The 23,716-nt window shown below is 35.0% G+C and overlaps 2 protein-coding genes across 2 annotated transcripts; one reads left to right on the forward strand and one right to left on the reverse strand.

The window, feature by feature from the left end:
- Positions 1-7,610: 7,610 nt before the first annotated feature.
- Positions 7,611-8,491, forward strand: LOC131066997 (17.8 kDa class I heat shock protein). The gene is made up of 2 exons (XM_058001908.2): positions 7,611-7,985; positions 8,094-8,491. The coding sequence occupies exons 1-2, from the start codon at positions 7,772-7,774 to the stop codon at positions 8,360-8,362; spliced, it is 483 nt and encodes a 160-aa protein (XP_057857891.1). The 5' UTR covers positions 7,611-7,771; the 3' UTR covers positions 8,363-8,491.
- A 2,001-nt stretch (positions 8,492-10,492) lies between these two features.
- Positions 10,493-21,940, reverse strand: LOC131066996 (uncharacterized). The gene is made up of 6 exons (XM_058001906.2): positions 21,650-21,940; positions 19,308-19,544; positions 18,699-18,941; positions 17,618-18,233; positions 11,347-11,582; positions 10,493-11,250 (listed from the first exon to the last, which is right to left on the reverse strand). Exons 2-6 carry the CDS (start codon positions 19,437-19,439, stop codon positions 11,059-11,061), a joined length of 1,419 nt encoding a protein of 472 aa, XP_057857889.2. The 5' UTR covers positions 19,440-19,544; positions 21,650-21,940; the 3' UTR covers positions 10,493-11,058.
- Between the last annotated feature and the right edge of the window lie 1,776 nt (positions 21,941-23,716).

Genomic DNA, 23,716 nt, shown 5'->3' on the forward strand with positions numbered 1-23,716 from the left:
CAAGCAGTGTTGCTTGCGGTTGAGTTGGCTTGTAGCTTAAAAATTCCAAAGCTGCATTTAGAAGGTGATTCTAAGATTATAGTTGATGCTATTTTGAAGGGTTTCTCCCCATGTTGGTGGATAAGTAAATTTATTTCAATTTCAAAGTTAAATTCCTTTCAAGATTTTCAAGATTTTCATATTAAGGGGGCAAGGAATGGGGTGGCAGACTTTTTGTCCAATATGACATGTGAATTGGTCCCTTTTGCAACCCAGTGGTGGGGTAGCGTTGATGAGGATGTGCTTTGGCCACCTTAGCTGGCAATTGACTGCAATTGGTTTTGTGCACGAGGTTGGTTAAGTCCTTTCTTTCTCTTCTTGATGTTTTGTGGAGTTAGTTGCAGAAGGAAAGAGGTTGAGTTACTAGGAGTGAGGTGGTGTCACGACTAACACAATGTAATGGCAACGAATGCTTTAAAGATTTATTGATAGATACGAAGAATTAATGATCATTCATTAATGAACATGTTTTTGAAATGCAGATGATTGCCCAATAAATAAGAAGAGAAGGGCAGCGGAGGGATGTTTGTACAGAGCATTGATGTTGATGTATGCTTTCTTCGATCTTGGTGCTTGCTTTTGAGTTGTTTTCCTTATTGTCTCTCTCGATTTTTCCATAGCATCGAAGTGGAGTTTTTTGTAGGTTTTGGTTGGTGAAAGGTGGTGGCACTATAGGTACAGAGAGCTATGGAAGCCAACTTCACTCTGAAAACGAAGAAGCAAATATGTCCTTTCCTTGGGCATGTCTCAGATAGGCGACTAAGGGGGATGTTTTTGTTCAAGGACAAGAGACTGATGAAGAGTGTGAAGATGATTATGGGTGAGGAGTTCAGAGTTGTGAACCATAGATACAGGACAAACATGGAAGTTTATTCCCTCATCATGGCATGGGGTTTGGATTTGGAAATCTCGGTGGAACCTGTCAAAAAGGTGATGGAAGCGGTCGCCCCCAAGGAATTCCTCTTGGGAATGGACTCGATATTTGTGTGGGTGGTACCGGGTGTTGGGTTTGATGAGTGTGCAAGAATAGAAAAATTTCATCAAGAGGTCCCTGTAAAATGTCTACCTTTTATAAGGTGGCAAGAAGATGGTGTAAAGGCACGTTGCAAGGAGGTGGCACGAAGAGGGTGAGAAGCCTTGAAGGTTTTTGTGCAGTTAATGGAGATTGAGGTGGCTCTACAACAAGCTCAAGAGGAGGCGAGACTGGTGGAGGGTAGAGTGTTGTGGCCAAGGAAGCAAAAGATGGGCGACGAACACGCCCTTGCTTTGATCCTGGGTAGTTCCAATTAAGTTTGTTTCAGTTTAATGACTTTTGTGCTTTGGTTGTGTCTTGGGATGTTTTCTCTGATCAACTGTTGAATTCCAAGGAGGTAGTTTGTGGATAGGTTGTTATTTTGTTTGAATTTAAATGATATTGTTGTAATGAGCGATTTTTTGAGCTCAAATAAATTATGATATGGTTTGGGGGTGATGGTTTTGGAGGGTGGTTTGGATGGTAGTGTTTTTTTTAAGTTTATGTGGGGTGGTTTGGACTGGATTTTTGTTGGGTGGTTTTTGGGTTAAAAGTTAGACTTTATCTGAAAATGTACTACTGATTTTCTATATCATAAATAAAATTAAAAAACTTTTATTACCATAAAAAAAGGAACATTGATAATATGATTATTATTTTTTATAATAAAAATTAAGAATATTCTTAATTGAACTAAATTTTACTCTAAGATTCAAACAAACACTTCACTACTTATTTTATTCCTTTTATTATTCTTTAAATCATACATTATATAATCCTAATAATTTTTTTTGTAGAACTACCTACACCTTAAAAATTTTATATTATATTATTCGTGAGGTGTACCTTGGAACCTACACCTTCAATTTTTTATATTATATTATTCATGAGGTGTGCCTTGGAAATTTATTTTTGGCCTGTGTGCTTATAAACTTATTGTTGCATTAGAATTATAATATTGTATAAACGTAGGTCATAATTAAAATTTCTACTTAATTTTTTAATGAATTACATTCTAGAAAAGTAATTTTTATAATTTAGAAACTTAAATATCATACATCGTAATTCATAGAAAAAATAAAAATAAAAAGAAATCAATTCTAATTGGTGAATAAATGATTTAATAACAAGTGTCATATAGTGGAGTACTACATGATCAAACAAGTGACACATTATTATTGTTCATTAGTTATTTGTTAAGCATTTACAATAAATAAGTGGACAAGATTAGTCAATAATATGATAATAGAATAATGATAGAATTCGTCAATGAGATGAAAAATAAGATGACAATAGAATGAAAATAAACTGATGACATAAAGATCATGAAATTTATAAGTCTAAATTATTAAAAGACCACACATAATTTATAATATATCTAAAAATAAAAATAAAAATGAATTAGATAAAAAAATATTTAAAATAACATAATATATTTTTATATGCCACAATTTAATTGTATATTGAATCTATTGTTTTATATTAGAGATTGAAAGACCGATAAAAGAGTTTATACAAAAGAGTTCAGGGGAGGCAGGGCCTCAACCATCAAGCAATGAAACCAAAAAGAGTTAATCGAGTAGCATATACAGTGACCTACAAAAAACTCAGAAAGAGGAAAGACTGAGGAGTAAATATAGTTATGTTGCTGTCATAAGGCACTAGTGCAGGGTTTCATCCTGGTCCTCCAACCATGTGGTCCAGTCCTATGGTCCATACATCCAAACCACCTTTTTCCTCTCCATGATTTGTGTACACATCTCTATCCTATTGAAGGGGGGAACTTTGGTATCTTGAAGTTCCTTAATCTGTTTCTTTACTGCATCCTCAAAGGCGGTTTGGTTCTCTGCGATCCTGGCCCATTCATACCCATCTTGCATTTTGTAGATAAACATGGTGGCTCAGCCATATTTGAGGAACCGCAACAGTTTGTTTCTCTCAACGTACATTAGAAAGCAAACCTGTACAACAATTTTGTAATGTGTGAGTTTTTAAAAAAAACCAGTAAGTTCCCTAACATTACCTTGAAACTTCTCCTCATTTATGAGTTTCCAAATAAACCAAAGTATGAAAGAAGACAAAATTTGCCAGATTAAGTTAGCATCCTTTTTAAGTCTATGGATGAAACCAGTAACTATATCATAAGTAAAGACATGCTCAGTGATAGAGATTCCAAACATTAACCAAATCTCCCTAGCAAAAGGGCAGTCAAGGAAGATTTGTCTAGCAGTCTCAGGCTTTTTGCAGACAGAACAAAGGTCATATGTAGCCAAATTATTCCTAATAGGAAGTCTATCCAGTAAGAGTTGCCATCTAAAGCATTTAATCTTAGGGGGGATGGGAGATTTCCAAAGCTTCTCAAAGGTTTTCTGCCAAGCAGTGGGGTTGTGGTCAACATTCCACAAGGTATTAACATGATCGATCATCGAGGTGTCTTGGTTAAGGAAGTTATAAATAACCTTAGCTTTAATTTTGGGGAGGGGGGAACCATCCTTCCATAGGAATGAGAGGTATATGTGAGCGTCTACATGAATGTTTCTGGGAAGGTTGAGGGTATTACATGCACTTCTAATCATATTGTAGGTTATCTTATGCGAAGCAGGGAGATCATACTTATTACTAAGGTCCTTGCAACTGATGAGGTTATCATGTTCTAGAATATCCATAAGATACTTGACTCCCTTGTTATGACAGTATCTAGCAGAGTAGCCTTGGGTTAAGGCTAAAGGCTTAGAGTTATGGTAAAGGTTCCACCATATCGATCTTTCACCATGGAGAGTGTTATCACATTCAATGCTAGAGTTGACAATAAGTCTACGCACATGCTCCCAGGCTTTCTAGATGGACTTAAACACCCAGGTGCCTTGGACAGACACAGAGAAACTACCAGCAACTAAATCACTGAACGAGAGGGCTTTCCATGATTTGGTAGCCTTGGGGACACCATTTTGTATGTTGTTTCTAATGAGAATCTTCCAAGGTTCTTGCCCTTCCGGTGCATGGAATATCCACTTGGCAACGAGGGAGATTCCTTGCATTCTAAGATCCTTTAGGCCCAGCCCACCAAGTTTTTTGTCTAAGTGGCACCAGGCCCATTTTACCGCATGGGTCTTTCTTTTTCCCTTACCATCAGACCATAGGAAGCATCTGATAGCCTTTTGGATTTCAAAAACTTGGTAGTTGCTGAACATCCAAGCCGAGGAGTAGTAGATACTGTACGAGGAGAGGATTTTTTGGCATACTTGAATCCTACCGACTAGGGAGAGGATCCTATTGTTCCACTTGTTAAGCTTTCTATCTATTTTTCCTTTGACCCAAATCCACATGTCTCGAAGAGAGGGAGATTTAGAGAAGGGGATACCGAGATACCTGACTATCGTATTAGGTCCTCCCCATGAGTATCCGAACTACTGAAGCCAGTCCAGTGGTTCATCTTTCCATCCAATTAGGATAGATTTGGAGCTGGAGATTCGGGCTCCAGAGGCTTTACCAAAGGTGTCAAGTTTTAGATTGAGGGAGTCGATATTATGCTTAGAGAGCTCCAGGAAGAGAGAGGTATCATCGACAAACTGGATATTGAGCAATTCAGAATCATCCGACATCTTAATTCCATGAACTCTAGGAGATAGGGTGTCATCTCTAAGGAGATAGAATAGGGCATCTGAGGCAATAACAAACAGAGCAGGGGCAAGAGGACAACCTTGCCTAATGGATCTAGAGAGAGGAATAGGTTGGGACAAAGATCCATTAACTTCAATCAAGGTGGAAGCATCTTTGAGGAGGATTTAGACATACTCGTAGAATTCGTTAGGGAAGCCAAAAGCTTGGAGCATCATGAGGATGAAGTCCCACTCCACCCTGTCATAGGCTTTTTCAAAGTCAACAAGGAACATGGTTGAGTCTTGGTTAGAGGTTCTGGACCATTCCATAGATTCCTAGCTAGTGAAAAGGTTTTCCAATATATACCTGCCTTTAATGAATCCAGTTTGGGTAGAGCAGATGAATTTGGGAAGAATCTTTTCAAGGCAGGAAGCTAAGGCTTTGGCTAGAATTTTATATGAGACATTAAGGAGGGTGATTGGTCTCCAATTTTTTATGAGTGCTTTGTCCCCTTCTTTAGGGATGAGTTTAACAATACCCTTATTTATGAATTCCCCCAGGGTGCTAGTGTCAAGAGCTTCATTGTATATGTCATAGAGGTCATTAGTGACCCATTCAATATTGGCTTTGTAGAATTCTGCAGGGAGTCCATCGGGGCCTGGGGCCTTATTATCCTTGAGAGCCTTAATGTCATCAGCAATTTCTTGTATAGAGATCCTGGTTTTGAGGAGGAGAGCATCATCCTCAGAGATCCTTTTAGGGATAATGGTACTACATTTATGTCGAGCATCTTTCGAGGCTTCATTATCCTCAGAGGTAAAAAGAGTCCTATAGAACATTTCAAAGGCCTCTTTGATATCATTGAAATCCAGGAGTTCCTTGTTGTCTACTGTTATTCTATCGATTTTTTATTTGTTCTGCTTCTGTTTAAGGAGATTAAAGAAGATTTTGGAGCCTTTATCTCCAAATTGGAGCTAGTGGTTACGGGCTCTAATGAAGGCACCCCTGATTTTGACTTGCTGATGTTTCCTGAGGATGTCTCTGGCCTTAGAGACTTGCTTAGCCAAGGTAGGGGAAGATGGTTGAGATTGGATATCTTGTTCTAAGGAATGGAGGCAATGGGTGAGAGTCTTTTCTAGGGCTCTAAAGTCCTTGGCTTTCTTCTGGACAATAGTCTGGAGAACTTTCTGCCAGGAGGAGACGTTCCTTATCCACCTAAGGGTGTGGGATTGGGGAAGTTGAGGCTGCATGTTGAAGAGCCTAACCATCTTAATGGCACCTAGGACATCTCTGCCTTTCAGCAGGGAGGTGTTGAATATAAACTTCTTATTATAGGATTTGTTGTTAGGGATGACGTTTCTAGTGTTAATGACAGTTAGGATAAGAAAATGGTCAAATAGGGTAATAGGTAGGACAACCACCGCATTCCCCAAGTGATTAGGGGAGAAGGAGAAGAAGTCATTATTAACATAGAACCTGTCCAGTCTGGAGTAGATTTAATTGGGGCCTTGCTGAAAGTTGCACCAAGTGTACCACAGGTCAGAGGCAGCAACTTTAGCGCCCTCAAGGGGGTCAAATAGCTGTAGTTTTTGTTTAAACTTGTCCCAGTGAGGTTTTTCTAAATTCTTCCATTCAAAAGGAAGTCCCCCGACCTTGTCATCTTGGTGCTTAGTCATATTGAAGTCTCCAGCCACAACCTAGGGGATGCTTGGGAGGGATGCCAGCCAATTCCAGAGGGACATTCTTTCCTTGTAGTCATTAGGTGCATATATGGAGCATACGCCAAAGCAGGAGCCCCTAATATCTAGGGTAGCCCAGGCTGCTCTATTACATGGGGAGATTCCCTTATCCCTAATGTTACTTGCCCACTTAGGGGCAATAAGAAGGCCAACTCCCCCCTTTCCTTTCGAGTGCTTGGTGCAAATTTTGATTACGTCTCTCCAGATAAAATCAAGTGAATTTTCGAGAGGGAACCCCACGGCTTTAAGTTCTTGCAGCATCAAAAAATCTAGGTTCTTATGATAGTTCAGAGATCTTTTGATAACAAACTTCCTATTAGGCGACTCAAGGCCTCTAATGTTCCAAAAGATGTATTTCGTCAGAGAGGAGGATTAAGAAGGGTAGTTAGGGAGACCGCATGGATCTCCAGACTTCTTCTTATTCTTGGAGCCCATAGGCCTACCTTTCTTCTTAGCCAAGGAGGATCCTTTCATAAGGTCATCCTCATCTTCACTAACTTCAGATGGTTCTGTCTTACTATCTGCATTTCCTCCTATGTCGGACCCAGACATCTGGGAGCCTGGAAAGCCAAGGAGCATCGTGCTAGACCTAATTTCATCTAGACCCTTATTGGCATAGATCACTTCAATAACATGATTGTCCTCTATCTCATTGAGCATAGATGCTGTCGAGGGGTTGGTGGTGTTAACCTCAGGGGTAAGTCCTACAGGTGATGAAGAGTCCGAGCTTTTAGGAGTTTTAGACCTGAGCATCAATTTTGCAAGGTTATCACTGGTGCTAACATCGCCAGCACCCCGACTATGGTTCTCAAGATTTTTAACCATTTTTTTAACTACAGAGTTAGCCGGGGTTTGAGAGGTAGTGGGTGTGTTATTATTTGCAGGAAGGGGGTAATCGATATTGCTCGTCAATTGGTTGGTGGTTGGGACCTATTGAATCTATTTACATAAATCAATAATATTTTATTGTCTAACAACAAGATTTCTATAACTTCTCTCCACATTTAATTTATAATTTGAATTATATTAAAACATCATTAAATTTAAATGCAAAATTATTTTTGTGCTCCAATTTTTAATTTCTTGTATATTTAATTCAATTTATTTTCTATACAAAATAATTAAAGAAATTTAAGTTATATATAACCCGGAATTTAACTGTTTTAAACAGAAAAATGAAGATTGTTGTGGAAAGGACTGGAGCAGTCAGTTGTGCGAAAAGAAACTTCGAGTGTTCTCTCGAAAGTTCTCGACCTTTCCACCACGGACTATAAATTACCCTGCGCATCATTGCACTTCAGCATTCACGGAAGACGATTTCGAGAGTTCGCGAACACCATTAATCTACATTTTTTTTAAGCAATTCCAGAAAAGAATCACAATGTCTCTGATTCCCAGCTTCTTCGGCAGGAGATCCAGCGTGTTCGATCCATTTTCTCTTGATGTGTGGGATCCTTTGGGAGATTTCAACTTCTCGTTTAACAGGGATATGGTTCGTTCTTCAGAATTTGCAAGGGATGCAGCAGCTGTAGCCAATACACAAATTGATTGGAAGGAGACTGCCGATGCTCATATTTTCAAGGCTGATCTGCCAGGTAACAGTTTCTTAGGGGCCTTTCTTGGATTGTTATTTTCAGTCTTAATTTTAGGCTTTTACGTTTGCATTTGTGTTGATAGGGTTTAAATTTATTATTGATTGTTAGGGTTGAAGAAAGAGGAAGTGAAAATAGAAGTGGAGGACGGACAAATCCTGCAGATAAGCGGGGAGCGCAACAAAGAAGAGGAGAAAAATAATGACAAATATCACCGAGTGGAACGCTCGCACGGCAAATTCCTGCGGCGATTCAGGCTGCCAGAGAATGCAAAGGTGGAGGAAGTGAAAGCTGCCATGGAAAATGGAGTGCTGACTGTGACGGTGCCAAAGCAACACGAGCCCAAACCGAAGGTCAAATCCATTGAGATATCTGGCTGATTTGCGAAAATAGTACATATTTCCAGTGAAATGTAAATTGAGTCATCTGTTAAATAGCGTTAGTGCAGTAATGTCTGTACCTTTCGGGTTTTCCTTATAAAATAATAATATAAACTGTTTGTTTTCTTATCTTGCTATATAGCTCAGTTGACATCATCTGATAAAACTGTAGAGCGGGAATTTTTATTTTTCCTGGAAATAGGGACTTTCAAAATTTCGTGATGCGAGCGGGGATTTTGGTGTTGAGTGGGAAAGGACTTAAAAGCATTAAATGTTAAAAAGACTTTTTAAATAATTAGTCATGGTTAGCTTTTTAAAAAAATTATAATTTATATTATTTTTTATTTAGATAATTATATATATATGTAACACAAAATATGAAGTTATTGAAAATTAGAAAATTACATTAAAAAATTCAATCCCATTTAAACAAGAGTTAGTTTTTCTTGTTTAAATGGGAAAAGATTTAATATTGGTATTATCATTATGGAATGAAGAATATGTTGAGAAACATAATCATGTATTATTAAATAGTAATATTTATCAAAACAGAAAATTAATTTTTTCTATAATCATTTTAAAACTTGAGTATCTTATTTTCATATTTTCAACTACTTTCAAACAAACCCAAATAAGTATCTTAACTCTCAATCCAACTAAAATTTTCTTCACATTCTTACTCACATCCAATTTTTTATTTACAATGTTCTTCACAATCCTACTCATCCAATTTTTAATTTGATATTTATTTATTTTTCATTTATAATGTTCATAGAATTAATATTATTAATCATTATTTCTTTATGCATTACTTAATTGTAAAACTCCTTATAATTTCCATCTAATACCTATTTCCTTATTCATCAAGGAATGGTGAACCTCTTTACAACCAAATGGTGAAACAAATTTGATCTCCTTTACCCAACAGGAGGAACAATATCTTACAACAAAATGCACTGGTGAAACTCTTTACAACCTTGATATAGAATATTTCATTCTTCAGTCCACAAATGGTGAAACAAAATTGATCTGTTGGGTATACCCAGCAGGAGGAACCATAAGTAAACCCTTAAAACAAAATGCACTCTTCTAGATTTTCTCTATCAAAATTTCATAAATACAAAATAAACATATACGAATACAAAAAAATTAATCAATCTTGTCAAATATAAAACTTCAACATAATCAACACAACATATATGCACTTTTTTATATTTTCTTATAATTTTATTTTAATAGATTTAAAAAATATATTTATAAATATTAATTTAAGAAAAACTTATTAACATAATTTGTGCTTTAATATTTTCTTATAATTTTATTTAAATAAATTTAAAAATATATTATAAGCATTAATTTAAATATACTCAAAGTAATTTATTGTTATCTATTTATAAATATATTTAATAATTCTTTTTAAAGATATTTATTTGTATTATAAATATTTTGAACTTGCAAAATGAAATGACCTTACATATATCATATATCCTCTGATTATGATTATGTATAAATACATCTTCAATACATAATTATATATATGTTCTAAAAATAATAATATATGTTTTTCTGATTATGATTATGTATAAATACATCTTCAATACATAATTATATATATGTTCTAAAAATAATAATATATGTTTTTATGAATAAATTTATCTAGTCCTTAGACATATATTCTTATAAATAAATCCATCTATTCATCGGACATTTTCAAGTTCTTCTACTTCTTGATTTATTGCCTTCGCAACATCGTATGCATATTATTATTATTTTTTATGTATTTATTTTTCTCTTTTTTCTAATATTTTTTCCATGTTTTTCATCCCTTCTATACTTCAAATTCAGCAGGCAATTTCTCCACTCTCTCGCTTCCCCTCTTTTTAGTCTTTCTAAGTCTAGAACTAACCATTTTTACTCTTCATTCTAATGATGGTAAACAAACTCAAATCCAGAAACAACAACAATCTACTAATATAATTATAATACATATTAATGTCAATATAGATAACCCCTGACATATTGAGGTGGTGTAAATATACAAGTATTAGGGCCAAAGGTTACCTGAAACCAACTTTATAATATAAAAGCTAGAAGGATATCCACAATACAAACTTACAACACAAAAATAACTTCATAGAGTCTAATTCTTTTCTTCAGATTAGGGAGTACTCAATATTGACAATTCTGTTTCAACGGTTACAAGCCTGAATATTCTTCACTATCTCAAGTCTGAAAATAAGGGTTATCAAATGTTTATGCCTATAAATAAACAGTCAAAAGTAACAGATGAACAAGGGGCAGGGAATAATAAATGCTGATATGTCTTTCAGTTCTAAACAATATTTTGCATAGCTTGCATGCGATGCATGCGATCCACTCTTGATAGAGAAGAATTGTCCTGCGCACGAAGCAATTGAATGGTACTCTTAAATTAAATTGTACTTTTGGTAAATATACTAATTCAAACCAAATGTAGCTTTCTAGATAACGAAATAGTGATTCAGTGAACCATGCCATGGGATGAGGTGCTCTAGTTTTATTCCTTGGTGAGAGCATCCTTGTTATAAACAATTTTGATAACAATCACTCTGCCATATGCCAAACTGAACTTTCATGACAGTTGCATCTCAAACTCTGTACTTTGAGATTGTTTACCGTATGCACAAGCTCAAGCTTCAAACTCAATCAGGTATCTCTTACAGAAGTTCCCACTCAGAATCAGAGCTTTCAACATCGGGCCATCTACATGAATCTGTAATATCTACAAAGGAATTAGAGGATGCCATGTCAATATCCTTACAGGCCTGAACGTGGGGGCTTCCATACCAGCAAGCAGCTTGCTCCTTTTCTTTAACTGCTAAATACAGAGACTTCTTAAAATTCCCCTCCTGCAGCACAAAAGTATTTCAAAAAATGAATTAGACTTTCTAAACAAGCATGCAAACTATGAAAGAAGAAAATAAATGAAAAGGAATCGTATGTACCATTGAGCAAGTAGGGGAAATTGCCGTATCAAGCTCAGCAACTGAAAGTGGAAGAACTCTTTCTACATCTTCATCTAGATGATTTTGTTCAACATTCTCATACTCCTTCAAAACTATCTCCATTATCCCATCTTCTAAGAGCAATGTTTCTCCAGGTCTAGGATGATCTTCCGACTTTATTCTTCCAGCAAGATCCATAATTCCACTTTCCCCCTGCTCTGCAACTCCCACACCTCCTGCATATAAAGAAACAATAATATTAAGCTTTGCCATTTCAGCATCGCACTTCTTGCTTTTCTCCCAAACAAAACCAAAGGAAAACAGCATGATTACTAGAAAGCAAAAGTAGAGATGCCTATTTTTTTTGAAAAAAAGGGTACATAGTACACAAAAAAGTTACAAGATGAGGAATCAAAAAACTCAAATTTAAAATGTAACCATACATTTAATTATACAGCAGTTCAAATTTTTTAAATTATTAACCATCCAGTGGTTGACATCACTCTATATTTTCCATTCCTAATTTGAAATTTGATGAATATTCTTTGCATGCACATTTACAGTTTCAGATATTTGAATCCATAACCCAATTAGCATTTTAAGGTAGCCCGTTTGTTAGTTTCAGCTACCAAGAACTCTTTGTCAAAGACACTAGAAATCTGATCTTTACGCTTCATCCTATAAATAAGGCTTACAAAGTGTTTAACTGAAATTAATTTTGTTTGGGAGCCACAACGACGCATAGCAGAGAAGACTAAATACTATCAGTTTCTTAATTCTACGAATCTATGCAATACTTCAAGGGGTGTGAATTATTAATCATTTAGTATTAAAAATAATACAGACGGATTGATCTAAAATTATTAATATGATTTGAAACAATACATCACCTAATTAAATGTAACGGATAAGCAGTCACCTAAATTATGAACCCACAACCATTATTGAAAAAGGAAGCATTAAACATAGCGTGATACAAGTTAAAAATCAAAATTGTGATTTCACTCTCAAAGTGCTCTTTTTTAAGTTTGTTCTCTGGGACGATTGTTTTCCTTTTCTAAGGTACCCAATTCTACAATTTTGTTGCAGAGGTCCTAGAGAGACACCTACTGTTTTCAAGTGACACTCATCAAAACATTAGGTGATGTCAGAGTGCATAGACATGTCAGTGCACCTACAGGTTTCTGTGGTCTCCATAAATGAAGGTCTTCCCTATCCCAGAGACAGGCCAGGAGGGGATGCATATCCCTCTTTCCCTGGAATATAACAAAAGGTCTTAGGAAGTACATAAAATTATTGAGAAAAACTTAAACCATCTTACACAGTTACAACAAGCTACACTCAAATTATTATGGACCATGGAAATAACACGTCTCTAAATTCAACTATCTCTTTAACCTCTATGCCAATGATAATCCTATGTGGGTTGTTCCTAAACATGAAATATGTTACAGACATCCAGACTCTGATCTCTGACAATTTTTATATTTTTGAAATGGCATTTCCATGAACGGATAAGAAAAAGATCACTTGGAGATTTCACTGCCAACTCAATATGTCATGAGAAAAAAATCTTACTAGATGAGATCAATAAAAATGTGTTTCATCAAAATCCAACAAGTGGATTTCCATTTTACTACACCAAATCTTTCCAATTAAATAACTAAATGCAAGGCTGAAGGAACCAACAATGCAACCGACAACTCCCTCCTGATGGATCAATCAAGCATTAGAAACCATATATGCAATATTATCAGATTGCAGAAAGCAAATTTATAAGAATGCATGATTACACAACCAAGTTACCAAAATTAGCTTTTATGGATTTAAATATGGGAGGATAGGAATAAAAATGAATTCTCTTCCAGAAGATGAGAGCTGGAGAGTGAAGGAAAGATATGCTATAGTCCAAATTAGTAGCTTGCAGGTGTGTCATAAGCAAAGGTCCAATGTTTAAAGAGCATGGAGATGCTTGCATCCAGACAATCTATTATACTTCGTAAATTTTACTATTTTGAATATGGCAGTATGGTATTTGACATTTGCTACTATCACAGTCTGGTTTCTCTCTTTGGCTAGTTCCCAGAGGAAAATTTGAGTTCTTATTTAAAATTCTTTATTACAGCATGTTTTCTTCTTACTTTGATCAACATTGCAATCATCTCTCTAACACTGTCATTTGATTTTAAGTAAAATATTATGTTGGCATTAATTTTTGATACAAAGATTCTACTTTAAGTATAGAGTTTACAGATCAGAAAACTACTTGTGAAAGTTCTAATATGTGTTACCCTGAGTTTCTGGGACGGGGACGGCAGGGGACGGCGGGACGAGTTTCCGGGACAGCAAATTTTTTTGCCAATTTTGGGGACGGCTGGGGGGCAGCAAAGGGGACGGCTATATAAAACATAGGGAAAATTTTAAAATATATAGGAAAATTTTAATTGTTTGTATGAAAAATAGATAAAGTGTGTATATATACATTATATAATATATTCATATGAAAACGTGGATAAAGCAAGTATATGTACATTATAGAACCTTAACATACCATATTTGTGTTAAAAAAATCATTGTCAATACTCAATATGCATTCATAATTCAGAATTCATTGTCAATACTCAATATGCATTCATAATTGAAAATACATTGTCAATATGCCAACACTTGTTTGCATGTAGTTCATTGTTTCTTTCTAGTTGGAGGATATTTTGATAGTCTTCCATTTCTATTATGACCTACAACGGCTCCTTTATGCACTACAAAGTTTTGGGTGTTTGTGAATTCTATACCAAGCTGTTATTCATATTTCTGAGTGCTTTTGGCTATGATTCAGACCTGTTTACCTTTCATAATTGTGAAAAGTCCAATATTGCAGACCTGCAACCACTTTTTTACGCACTACCGAGTTCTATGTGTTTGTGAAATTTATTACAAGGTTGCTGCTCATTATTTCTAAGTGCTTTTGGAAGTGACTCAGACATGTTTACCCATCATGTTAGTGAAAATTCAGTTTTACAGACCTATAATAAAATTTAAAAATGTTTTTTTTGAGCATTTGAGTCTTTTTTTTTTAAATGTGCTGGGAAAAGGGGGATGGCTCCCCGGGACGGTTAGGGGACGTCCCCTTTGAGAATCACTGCCGTCCCCAAGTTTCCGGGACGTTTCCCACAAATTTTGCAATTTTGGGGATGGCGGGGGAACGTCCCCTAGCGGGGGATTTTAGCCAGGGGACGCATCCCCAAATTACATAGTAATTGTCATTTTCCATGTTAGACCTTAACATGTCCGCTTGAGATGTATGGGCATAATATAATCATTACAACAAAATGAAATGAAACCACATAGTAAAGTTGGAAAGGATCCTAGTCTCAGTCGACTGAATAACCACTTCACAAAAAGCTAGAAGACATTAGGAGAATTCACTCTTCTTGACAAGGAAAGTTAAGATTCAACTGCAGTGGACCTCACAAGCTTTAAGGGGGCTCTTTGTTCAATTTCCAAGGCCAGAATATGATGTACGAATATATCAGGTGGTTATAATGCCTGTTGAAGGTTTACTATGTGTCATTACTAATCTAGTTGGATATAAAATCCTGCTAGAAACATTTTAATCTCATTCTTCCTTTAAATACATCACCCCTGGGTAGAATGTTTGAAATATCCAGTGCTACCTCAAATCTACATCTAAAAGTAATTTATCTTGCCATTTATGCAAGGCATCCTATAATAGAACTTCAAGACTACCTTCTCTTTGATATCTGACCAACTCAATACTTCTTGAACAGTTTCTACAGAACTCAACACTGTTATGGGTTCTTTTGGCTACTAAAACTACATTAATTATGTTATGTGCCCTCATTCAATGCACAGCAATAATTGCATTTGGCAACTACTAAGAATTATTGCTCTGATCTCTTTGTCCAGATTTCAGAACTCCTTTACATTGTTGGGAAGGAGAAGGCTTGTGCTGCAACTATGGTTCATGTGTGTACATTATCTACAGTTCTTATCAAGAACTGAAGCTGCTATCACATATGCAAAATCTTTCACATCACCCAAGCCATGAATACATATCCCTGTGGAACACTGAAAAAATTAAATCTTAAGAAAGGATTGAGGAATGTGAAAGGTTGTGATATTCTACAGATTGTCATCCTCTTGTAAAGTAATATTTAAAAATGGGTAAACAGCCCAAGGATGCCCGCTGTAACATTTCTTCTTCTGACCAGTGACCAGAGTTTGGGAGACTGCCTGCATTTTGTTCATATTCCTCTTCCTACACCCAGACTATAGTGGTGTGTTACATCAACACTCTCAAAAAATTTGCTAGAAATTCCCATTCAAAAGAGAGTACTTTCAACTGTTCTGGCATTTTGTTAATGAAGAAAATGATGACTTAGGCACAACCAATTACAACCTTTTATATCCCAATAAAGAAGCCAAAATTCTTGCAAGTACATCTAAATTTCAAATACTCTGCTTTGCTGAAAACTAAAACTACTATAAGGTAGAAAGAAGGAAAATGATTATAGAATTTTATCGTACCACACCATAGATGTGACACAAATCAATTCAAATATGTAGAGTAGCAAAGGCCATGAAGTTATATGCCAAAAACTAGAGAATTGAGAGTCAACTGCATGTCAATTAAAGACAAACGAACCACCAGTAGCTTATGTTTCCAAATATTGCAAGGCATGTTTATGGCACTTTCATACCTAGTTCTTAGAGATAGGGATTGGTTGGCAGACTCACAAACATGTGACTTACTCTAGAAAACCATCAGATGTGAATTTCAAATAATTAAGAAGTGCAAGCATCTGTTAGAATGATCTTGCTTTAGACAAATGCCTTAGATTATCATGTAAATAAAGACTGAGAATGAAAGATATAAATTATATTAATGTCTAGAAATGACCAAGAATAGGTCAAAGAGACTAGAACTTCCATCACATACAATAACAAAGAACTAGGGCAAAAGGGACCTTAGATTAAGCAAATACAACAAATCAAGAAAAAAAAAAGAAATGGACAAATGAGGGTTAACCTGAAAAAGAATAACCCACAAACTAGTACAAGTGTGAATAAAATCATGAGGAACCCACAAAGTAGTAGAAGCAGATGACGACCACCCAGTCAGGAAACCAAAAACCTCGGTATTAGTATTCTGAGATTTATTGAAGGAGACAACAATATTATCAATCGATCAGTATAGGAGTACCAACGCAAAGTCTGATAACGCTCATCAAGTTAATTCCCCATAGAACCTCTCCTAACACTCAATGCCGGAGAACTATTGGTGATAAAGAAGGAAGTTGTAATGTAAGCCTGCCCCCAAGATCTATGCCATGAAATAAGGGTGTTTGAGGGTCCACTAAATTGACATGAGAATAGAGCCACAACCATTAGAATGAGAGCTGGGGTGCTGAGGAGTTTTAGCCTTAGTAAATTGCAAGGATAAGCAATGCGTAACTTATCTGTCTCCATCTGTATATGAATCAATGGCATCCAAAGGGCACTTAAATGTTTCAAGAGAATGTTTGATTCATAGAACCTAGCTACAAACATATTCCAATTTTTATGACATGTCACAACAAAGCGCTCACCGTGGGTGAAGTGTAACAGACCCAAAAGAACCTTCAATGCAAATATCAGAGAGTGCATAGTACATGACAAGAACAGGAGGAAAGGAAGTACAAGCAGAAATCAAGCACTATAAGTACAAATTTGAGAATGAAAATGTTTCAATAATAAGGGTAAACATGATATATGCATTGCAAGGTATTGCAATTTGATCAACAAGTTTAAATTTTATCAGCACTTTTGAGGTTGATCCTTAAGTTTAAATTATCCAGATATGGTAAAGTGACCAAATCCATCCAAGAAAAAAGCTGCTCATTAGATGAACTCTAGCAGAACAACATAAATTCTTCAAAAAAGACAAAGTATTAAAATGGAAGGAACATACATTAGCTATCAGAACAACTAATTTTGGTAGACAGAACTGCTAAAATATAACTAAGTATGCAAGGTAATCAACAATAGCTCTTGCTCATGAAATTCAAAATTGCAATAAAAATTTATAATAAGAGTTTGATTTTTCAACTTGTGCAGAGAAATTTATAGTACTGCAAAGACAAATTTGGCTGCCTTTTCCCGGTCTGTTCAAACATGCCAAAAACAAATAAATTACAAATAGTTTACTATTTGTGTCATTACTAGTTTCAAATGCTACACATACATCCAATTAAAAAGGAACAGAAATTACCAGTTCTATTGGACAGAAGTTCGGCATCCAACTGAAGGGGTATATTGATCTGGCTTATGAGATGCTCTGCATTTTCCTGTAAACAATTTCTTTCTTGCAGACTCCCTTTATCTTCAAAGACCCCTTCAGAAGCATCTCCTCCAGAATAACACTCTATAGTCTTTGCTTGAGACAGGTCTTCTGTTGACTTTACAGAAACATTTTCTTCATGAATGCATGAAGCATTAAGTCGGTCTATCACATCTAACATTTGCATTTCTTCATGAATGCATGAGGCATTAAGTCGGTCTATCACATCTAACATTTGTATTTCTTCATGAATGCATGAAGCATTAAGTCGGCCTATCACATCTAACGTTTGTATTTCAATGGCTGCATCTGCTTCCTGGTAAACATCAGAAGAGTCTACATTTTCACTACTCAAAGTTTCATCTATTGCCTTTTCTGGATCAGACCTTTTCAAATCTTCTTCAGCATTAGAAGCCAACTTCAAAGATGGGCACTTATCATCAATGTTTTTAACCAATGCAAACATATCTTCCATTAAGTCAGAAGAAAATTTCTGCACATTTTCACCAGCCATGATCATTTGGTCTGCAATAGACTTTGTTGCTTCCTGCAATCCAAAATATTTTTTATTAGATAGTGAAAAAATGTTTCTATGATATAGAGATGTTTACTACAGGCATGTGAATGATATACTGAAACAAAGAGAAATCAAATCTAGACAGCCTAACATTTCTGGAGTCCGACCTTCTCATCATCAATTACAAAAGAGATACAAGGGTCATCTCCAGCGAAAGAAAATTCTAGACTCAAATAAAAATGTCAAATTTAAAAACCCCTAATTTTTCCTGAGCGCAACCTTCTCAGAGTCAATTGAGGTGATGATATTAAAGAGGTAATGTCTCCAGCTAAAGGAAGATGATTAAAAACTCCAATGTTCTCTTTTCATTAAAAAGCATAATAAATATTAAAAAGAATTTTATTGTGAAACAGAAATCAGAATCACAGTCATTCATGGACATTTATAAGCTCCAAATAGCATGTGTTTAAAACTCATAAAGTTTAACATTCCTACCTGTACTAAAGCAGAGGAATTTTTATCCAAATCCTCACAAAAAGAAAATTCGACAACATCCTCTCCTGGATCTGACTTTCCAGTCAAGTCCAAATCTTGTTCCGATTTAGCAGAAAACTTAGAACACGAGTACTTATCATCAAATTCTGTTATCGGTGGAAGTATATCATCCATAAAGTCAGAACAAAGTTTCTGCATATTTGCACCAACTGTGCTTATTTGATCAATAAGCCTTGTTGTTTCCTGTCATAAAAAATGTTCTTAATTACTCATTGAGAAATCTGAAATCGCTTCTAAAATGAAAAGTTAACTATATGCATATAATGATGATTTCTTATACATGGTAAACTTTAACAAAACAAATCTAAACACCCCTAACATATCTGTACAGCAACCTTCCCAGAGTCATCAAGGAGGACACATTGTGGAGGTAATCTCTCTAGCTAAAACAAGAGGAGCAATGAAATCTCCCAACACACTATTTTCATTAACAGTAAAATATTATAATGAATTTTATTACGAAACACAAATGAGAATTACTACTATCCAAGGATATTTATAAACACAAAACAGCATCTCTGAGAAGTTAAGAAAGTCTGATATTCCTACCTGTATTATAGCAGGAGGACTTTTGTCCACTCCCTCACAAATTGTTTCAAACTTTTGACACATGAGGTCAACCCAGGATAATCCTTTTGATGGAATCTTCAAATCTAAGGGAAAAGAACCCTCTGGGACCATTGCGTACAAGTATGTCTCTGTACCGGGCAGTAAAATAACTGAGCCTAAAATATATATTGTCAACTTGTATTTGCCTCTGTTTCTTCCTTTATTGTGTTTGACTAACTGCAAGCACAAACATTAATCATGAAAATAAGAATTCTATTGTTAACTTCTACTTATCATCAATAATTTCTATCAATTTCTTTTCTCAGACAACAAAGTAACACTTCTGGAATGAGCATTTGCTTAAACCTTACACAGTCCTACTCCTAACCTCTTCTAAATAAAATTATTAAATATCACAGGAATCCAAAACATATCACCAATTAAATGTTTAAAAAAAATTAAGCCTTCCATGAAGCATCCACATTCATGAAAAAGAAATTAAGCTTTTAGAAAAAATTTAGCTCTAGGAAGAAAACATACATCCCCCTTCAAAAAGTAAGAAATAAATTAATTTGTTATCTGACTTCAATAACATAGATATCTTTGCAAAAGTACAACTAGGGCTTATCCTTTTACATAGACCGAATACAGAGGAAAATCTCTATCTTATCGCCACATGCTTTCCATAGGCATTGAACTAAGATTTATAATGTGATGCTAAATATGCATCAGATAATTAAAAGAAGAGCAGGTTTCTCATTTATAACTCAACAAAAAGTTGTGCATGGTCCTTAATGGACAAAAAATTCCTTTTTGGTAGTTTACCCCAAAACGTGGAAACGAATGAAAGTATGCAATAACTGCTGTGAATTTGTGCCTAGCTTTACCAAATCCTGCAGCATGCCAACATTCAGAGGATGGTCGATCCTAAAGCTTGAAATTGTGCCAAACTTAAGTAAACACGGTAGAAAACAAACAAGGATGTAGTATGCCACTTTTCTCCACATCACACACTAAGAATCAAGATAATCCAAAAAAAATAACAGAAAATCTGTTCTGTTCAAGGTAATTGACTACAGTAAAAGGTCTGTGAGAAACTGATGAGTTGTGCAGAATTTTATAACGTCTACAGGTTTCGCCTCTATCTGCAGTCTGCTGCACTTTAAAGGCACGTGAACAACAGAGATGAAGCCTAGTGCAAGTACTTGGAAACTTTGGCAAAGTGGGCACCCCTTAGAAACGGCGTTTAAGCTAGAAAGGAGTTCTTGGGCGGAAGATAGACCCTCAAAGGGATGTTTGAAACCTTTCTAACAAAAAACAGAAAAATACTACTAACCCTAAAATACAACCTGTTCTGTATGATTAAGTGGTAAATTGAGGGGACTTGGTACAACCAGACCCTAGTTCCAATTTTGTTAACTTGTTGCATGGAAAAGTAGACTATGTTCATGAATTTTCACAAACTCAGCGGAGACAGTTTCAGGATGAACTTAAACCCAATAACCTATCCAAATGTCCAGCTTGAAGAGTAGTTCTATTCAAAGGACCGAACCTAGAAGCAACCCAAAAAATATATTTGCCCAAAAATTTCAGAAACAAACAAACTGAGAAGTATTGCTATATTTCTTGAAGGGCAAGGAGACGTCTGCATAGTGCCCGGATGGAGCATAGTAATTGTCTCGACTTTAAAATACAATTGAACGCCCCTTTAGAATCCAAGGTTCTTATCATGTTATCCAGGCCATTCCTGCGTAGTTGCATATCACGACAGTCCCTCGTATTGAGCTACAGGCATAGCCCTATGATGAGCTGTAAGGATGTATTTATTACTGAAACCCGACGCAGATTATAATTTTCATTCTGCGCACATGTTGCCACTAATAACATGGGATAGGAATACGAGCTCTCAAAGTCATGGAATTTCCAAAGTACATTAGAATTGATAAGAAAGCTCCTGGCTATCAATGTCAATTTGCTGGGATAAACCCTGGGTATCGTGTAATAACTACTTCTGTACTCAAGAAATTTATCCTCGTGAGATGAAGAACAAACGAAAAAACAGAATCAAAGAAAAGAAAAACAGAGTATAGCAGAGCAGGCGATGCAGTGATGGTCTTCTGAATACAATGTTATCTAAAAACAACAGCAATCATCATCAGGATAAACCATCAACAGGAAAAAATAACAAAAAAATAAAAAACCCATACCAATTAGAAAATCATTCCATCAAATTCAACCTATAAACTGGAGAAAAATCAACTTGGGTACCTTGTTAACATCCACTAATTTCCATTCACAGAAACCCACAATCAAAGAAGCAATACACAACTCTCAAAACTTACCAGACAACGCCTGAAAACCGATCATTCACAGAACTCTCTGCAAGTCGGAGACGACTAATTGAAGGAAATTCCGAAGTGGGTGCTACGGAAAGCAATAGAAAACGTGGGAATAAGAACAAAGAGGATTACACAACACCAGAGATATGCTCTATTTTTGTACGAAACCTCGCCAAATTAGACTTGCCTCCAAATCCCCGCTATAACTGTACACGTACATTAGATGTGTGTACTCACAAGTGTGACAGTTATTTAGTGCGTACATTCCTATCGGACGCAGTTAACTTTAAGGGAGCGCCGTTTGTAAGACCCACAGCGAAGACCTTTTCAAAGCTAGAGATGGTGGGACTCCCCGTATGGCGGCATGGCACCGTTAGTGATGTGAACGTTTATTATGCGGTTTTCTGCGGGTGAACAAAAAAAAAGATACGAGACTCGCGTAGGAATCTAATTGTTTTGTCCCCGTATATTGCTTTTTTTTAAAAAAAATATTATTTTAAATTTTAAATAGAAGCTTAACTCGCTGCTTTATTTTCAGACCACGCCTTAAAAGCTTTAATTTAATTTTTATTATTTAAGTCCTATTTTTAGTTTTTAAAAAAAATTTATTAAGTGTTTTTTTCAATATTTTTATTTTATTTTCACAATTTGTATTTTTTAAGTCCTATATTTAGTATTTTTAAAATTTATTAAGTGCTTTTTTCAATTTTTTTTTTTTTAGTTTTCACAAGTGTTTTTTTTTTTTTTCCTAAATGCATGATATTATATCGACCACTTATAAGTGGGGTAATCCTTTCCACGGCTATAATTCAATATCTATTCGAAGAGTGGGGAAACCACTTTCTATTGAATTAGTGAGTTAATAGGTTTTTTTTAAGTGTAGTTAATTATTTTTTTATTATTAAATGGGCCATAATAATTTTTTGTGCTATAGGTAGGATTACTCTCTAAGTTTGTTAAAATCTATTGCTTGAACATATAAATTTAATTTATTCGTTTTCGTGTTTTTATTATTATTTTAATGTGTTTCCCCTTCTATAAGGAAAGATATAATTTAAGATGGTGGGTGTATAGGAAATCTATATACATTGACTTTATTTAAAGAATTATAGGAAAGCATATTGAATGATGTCCTCTTTTGAGTAAGAAGGTTGATTAAAGAGAAAGATAGTAGGTATATATCAAATATGTGTAAATAATTGATTAGTTAATATATCTTAAATGTATATATCTAAAAGATATTCAAGATATCATTTTTTAAGTATTCTGAGATGTTTATGTTTATTTATATTGACATTTTTAGTTAGGTGTATTTAAGAGATCTATATTAATTTGAAATGCATATTTTTAATATGGTACTTTATTATTTTGAAATTGTTATGAACTAATATTATTTAAAGTTGTGTAATTATAAACATTCTTTGAATTGGTTTAAACTAGTCTATCTATCTTTAGAGAAATACATGTAAATAAAGTCGAGAGATATCTTTGATTGAAATCTAACTTTTATTCTTACTTCATTGTTTGTGTTGTTTACTTACTATAACTATACTAAAATTTATATAGAATTGTCAATTTTTATTTATTTAATATATAAGTTTATCTTAAACATAGAAAATAATATTTGTACTTTCTTTTAAATTAAAAACAAACCAAATCAATCGGACTCTAAAATATATGTATGTATGTATGTATGTATGTATGTATGTATATGTATATGTATATGTGTATGTGTATGTGTATATGTATGTGTATGTGTATGTGTATGTGTATGTATATGTATGTACACACACACACCTATATATATGTGCGTGTATATATATGTATGTATATATACGTATACATATATGTATGTATATATGTATACATATATGTACACACACACACACACACACACACACACACACACACACACACACACACACACACACACACACACACACACACACACACACACACAAACAAACACTTTTTAACCTTCTCAATTATGGAAACAAATTTCATAATAGAAGCAAATTGCTCTGCATCTTGGTTGGAGTATATGGAAAGAAAGGAACAATAGGATCTTTC

Source organism: Cryptomeria japonica, chromosome 3 (genome assembly GCF_030272615.1).
Source record: "Cryptomeria japonica chromosome 3, Sugi_1.0, whole genome shotgun sequence".
NCBI classification, from domain to species: domain Eukaryota; kingdom Viridiplantae; phylum Streptophyta; class Pinopsida; order Cupressales; family Cupressaceae; genus Cryptomeria; species Cryptomeria japonica.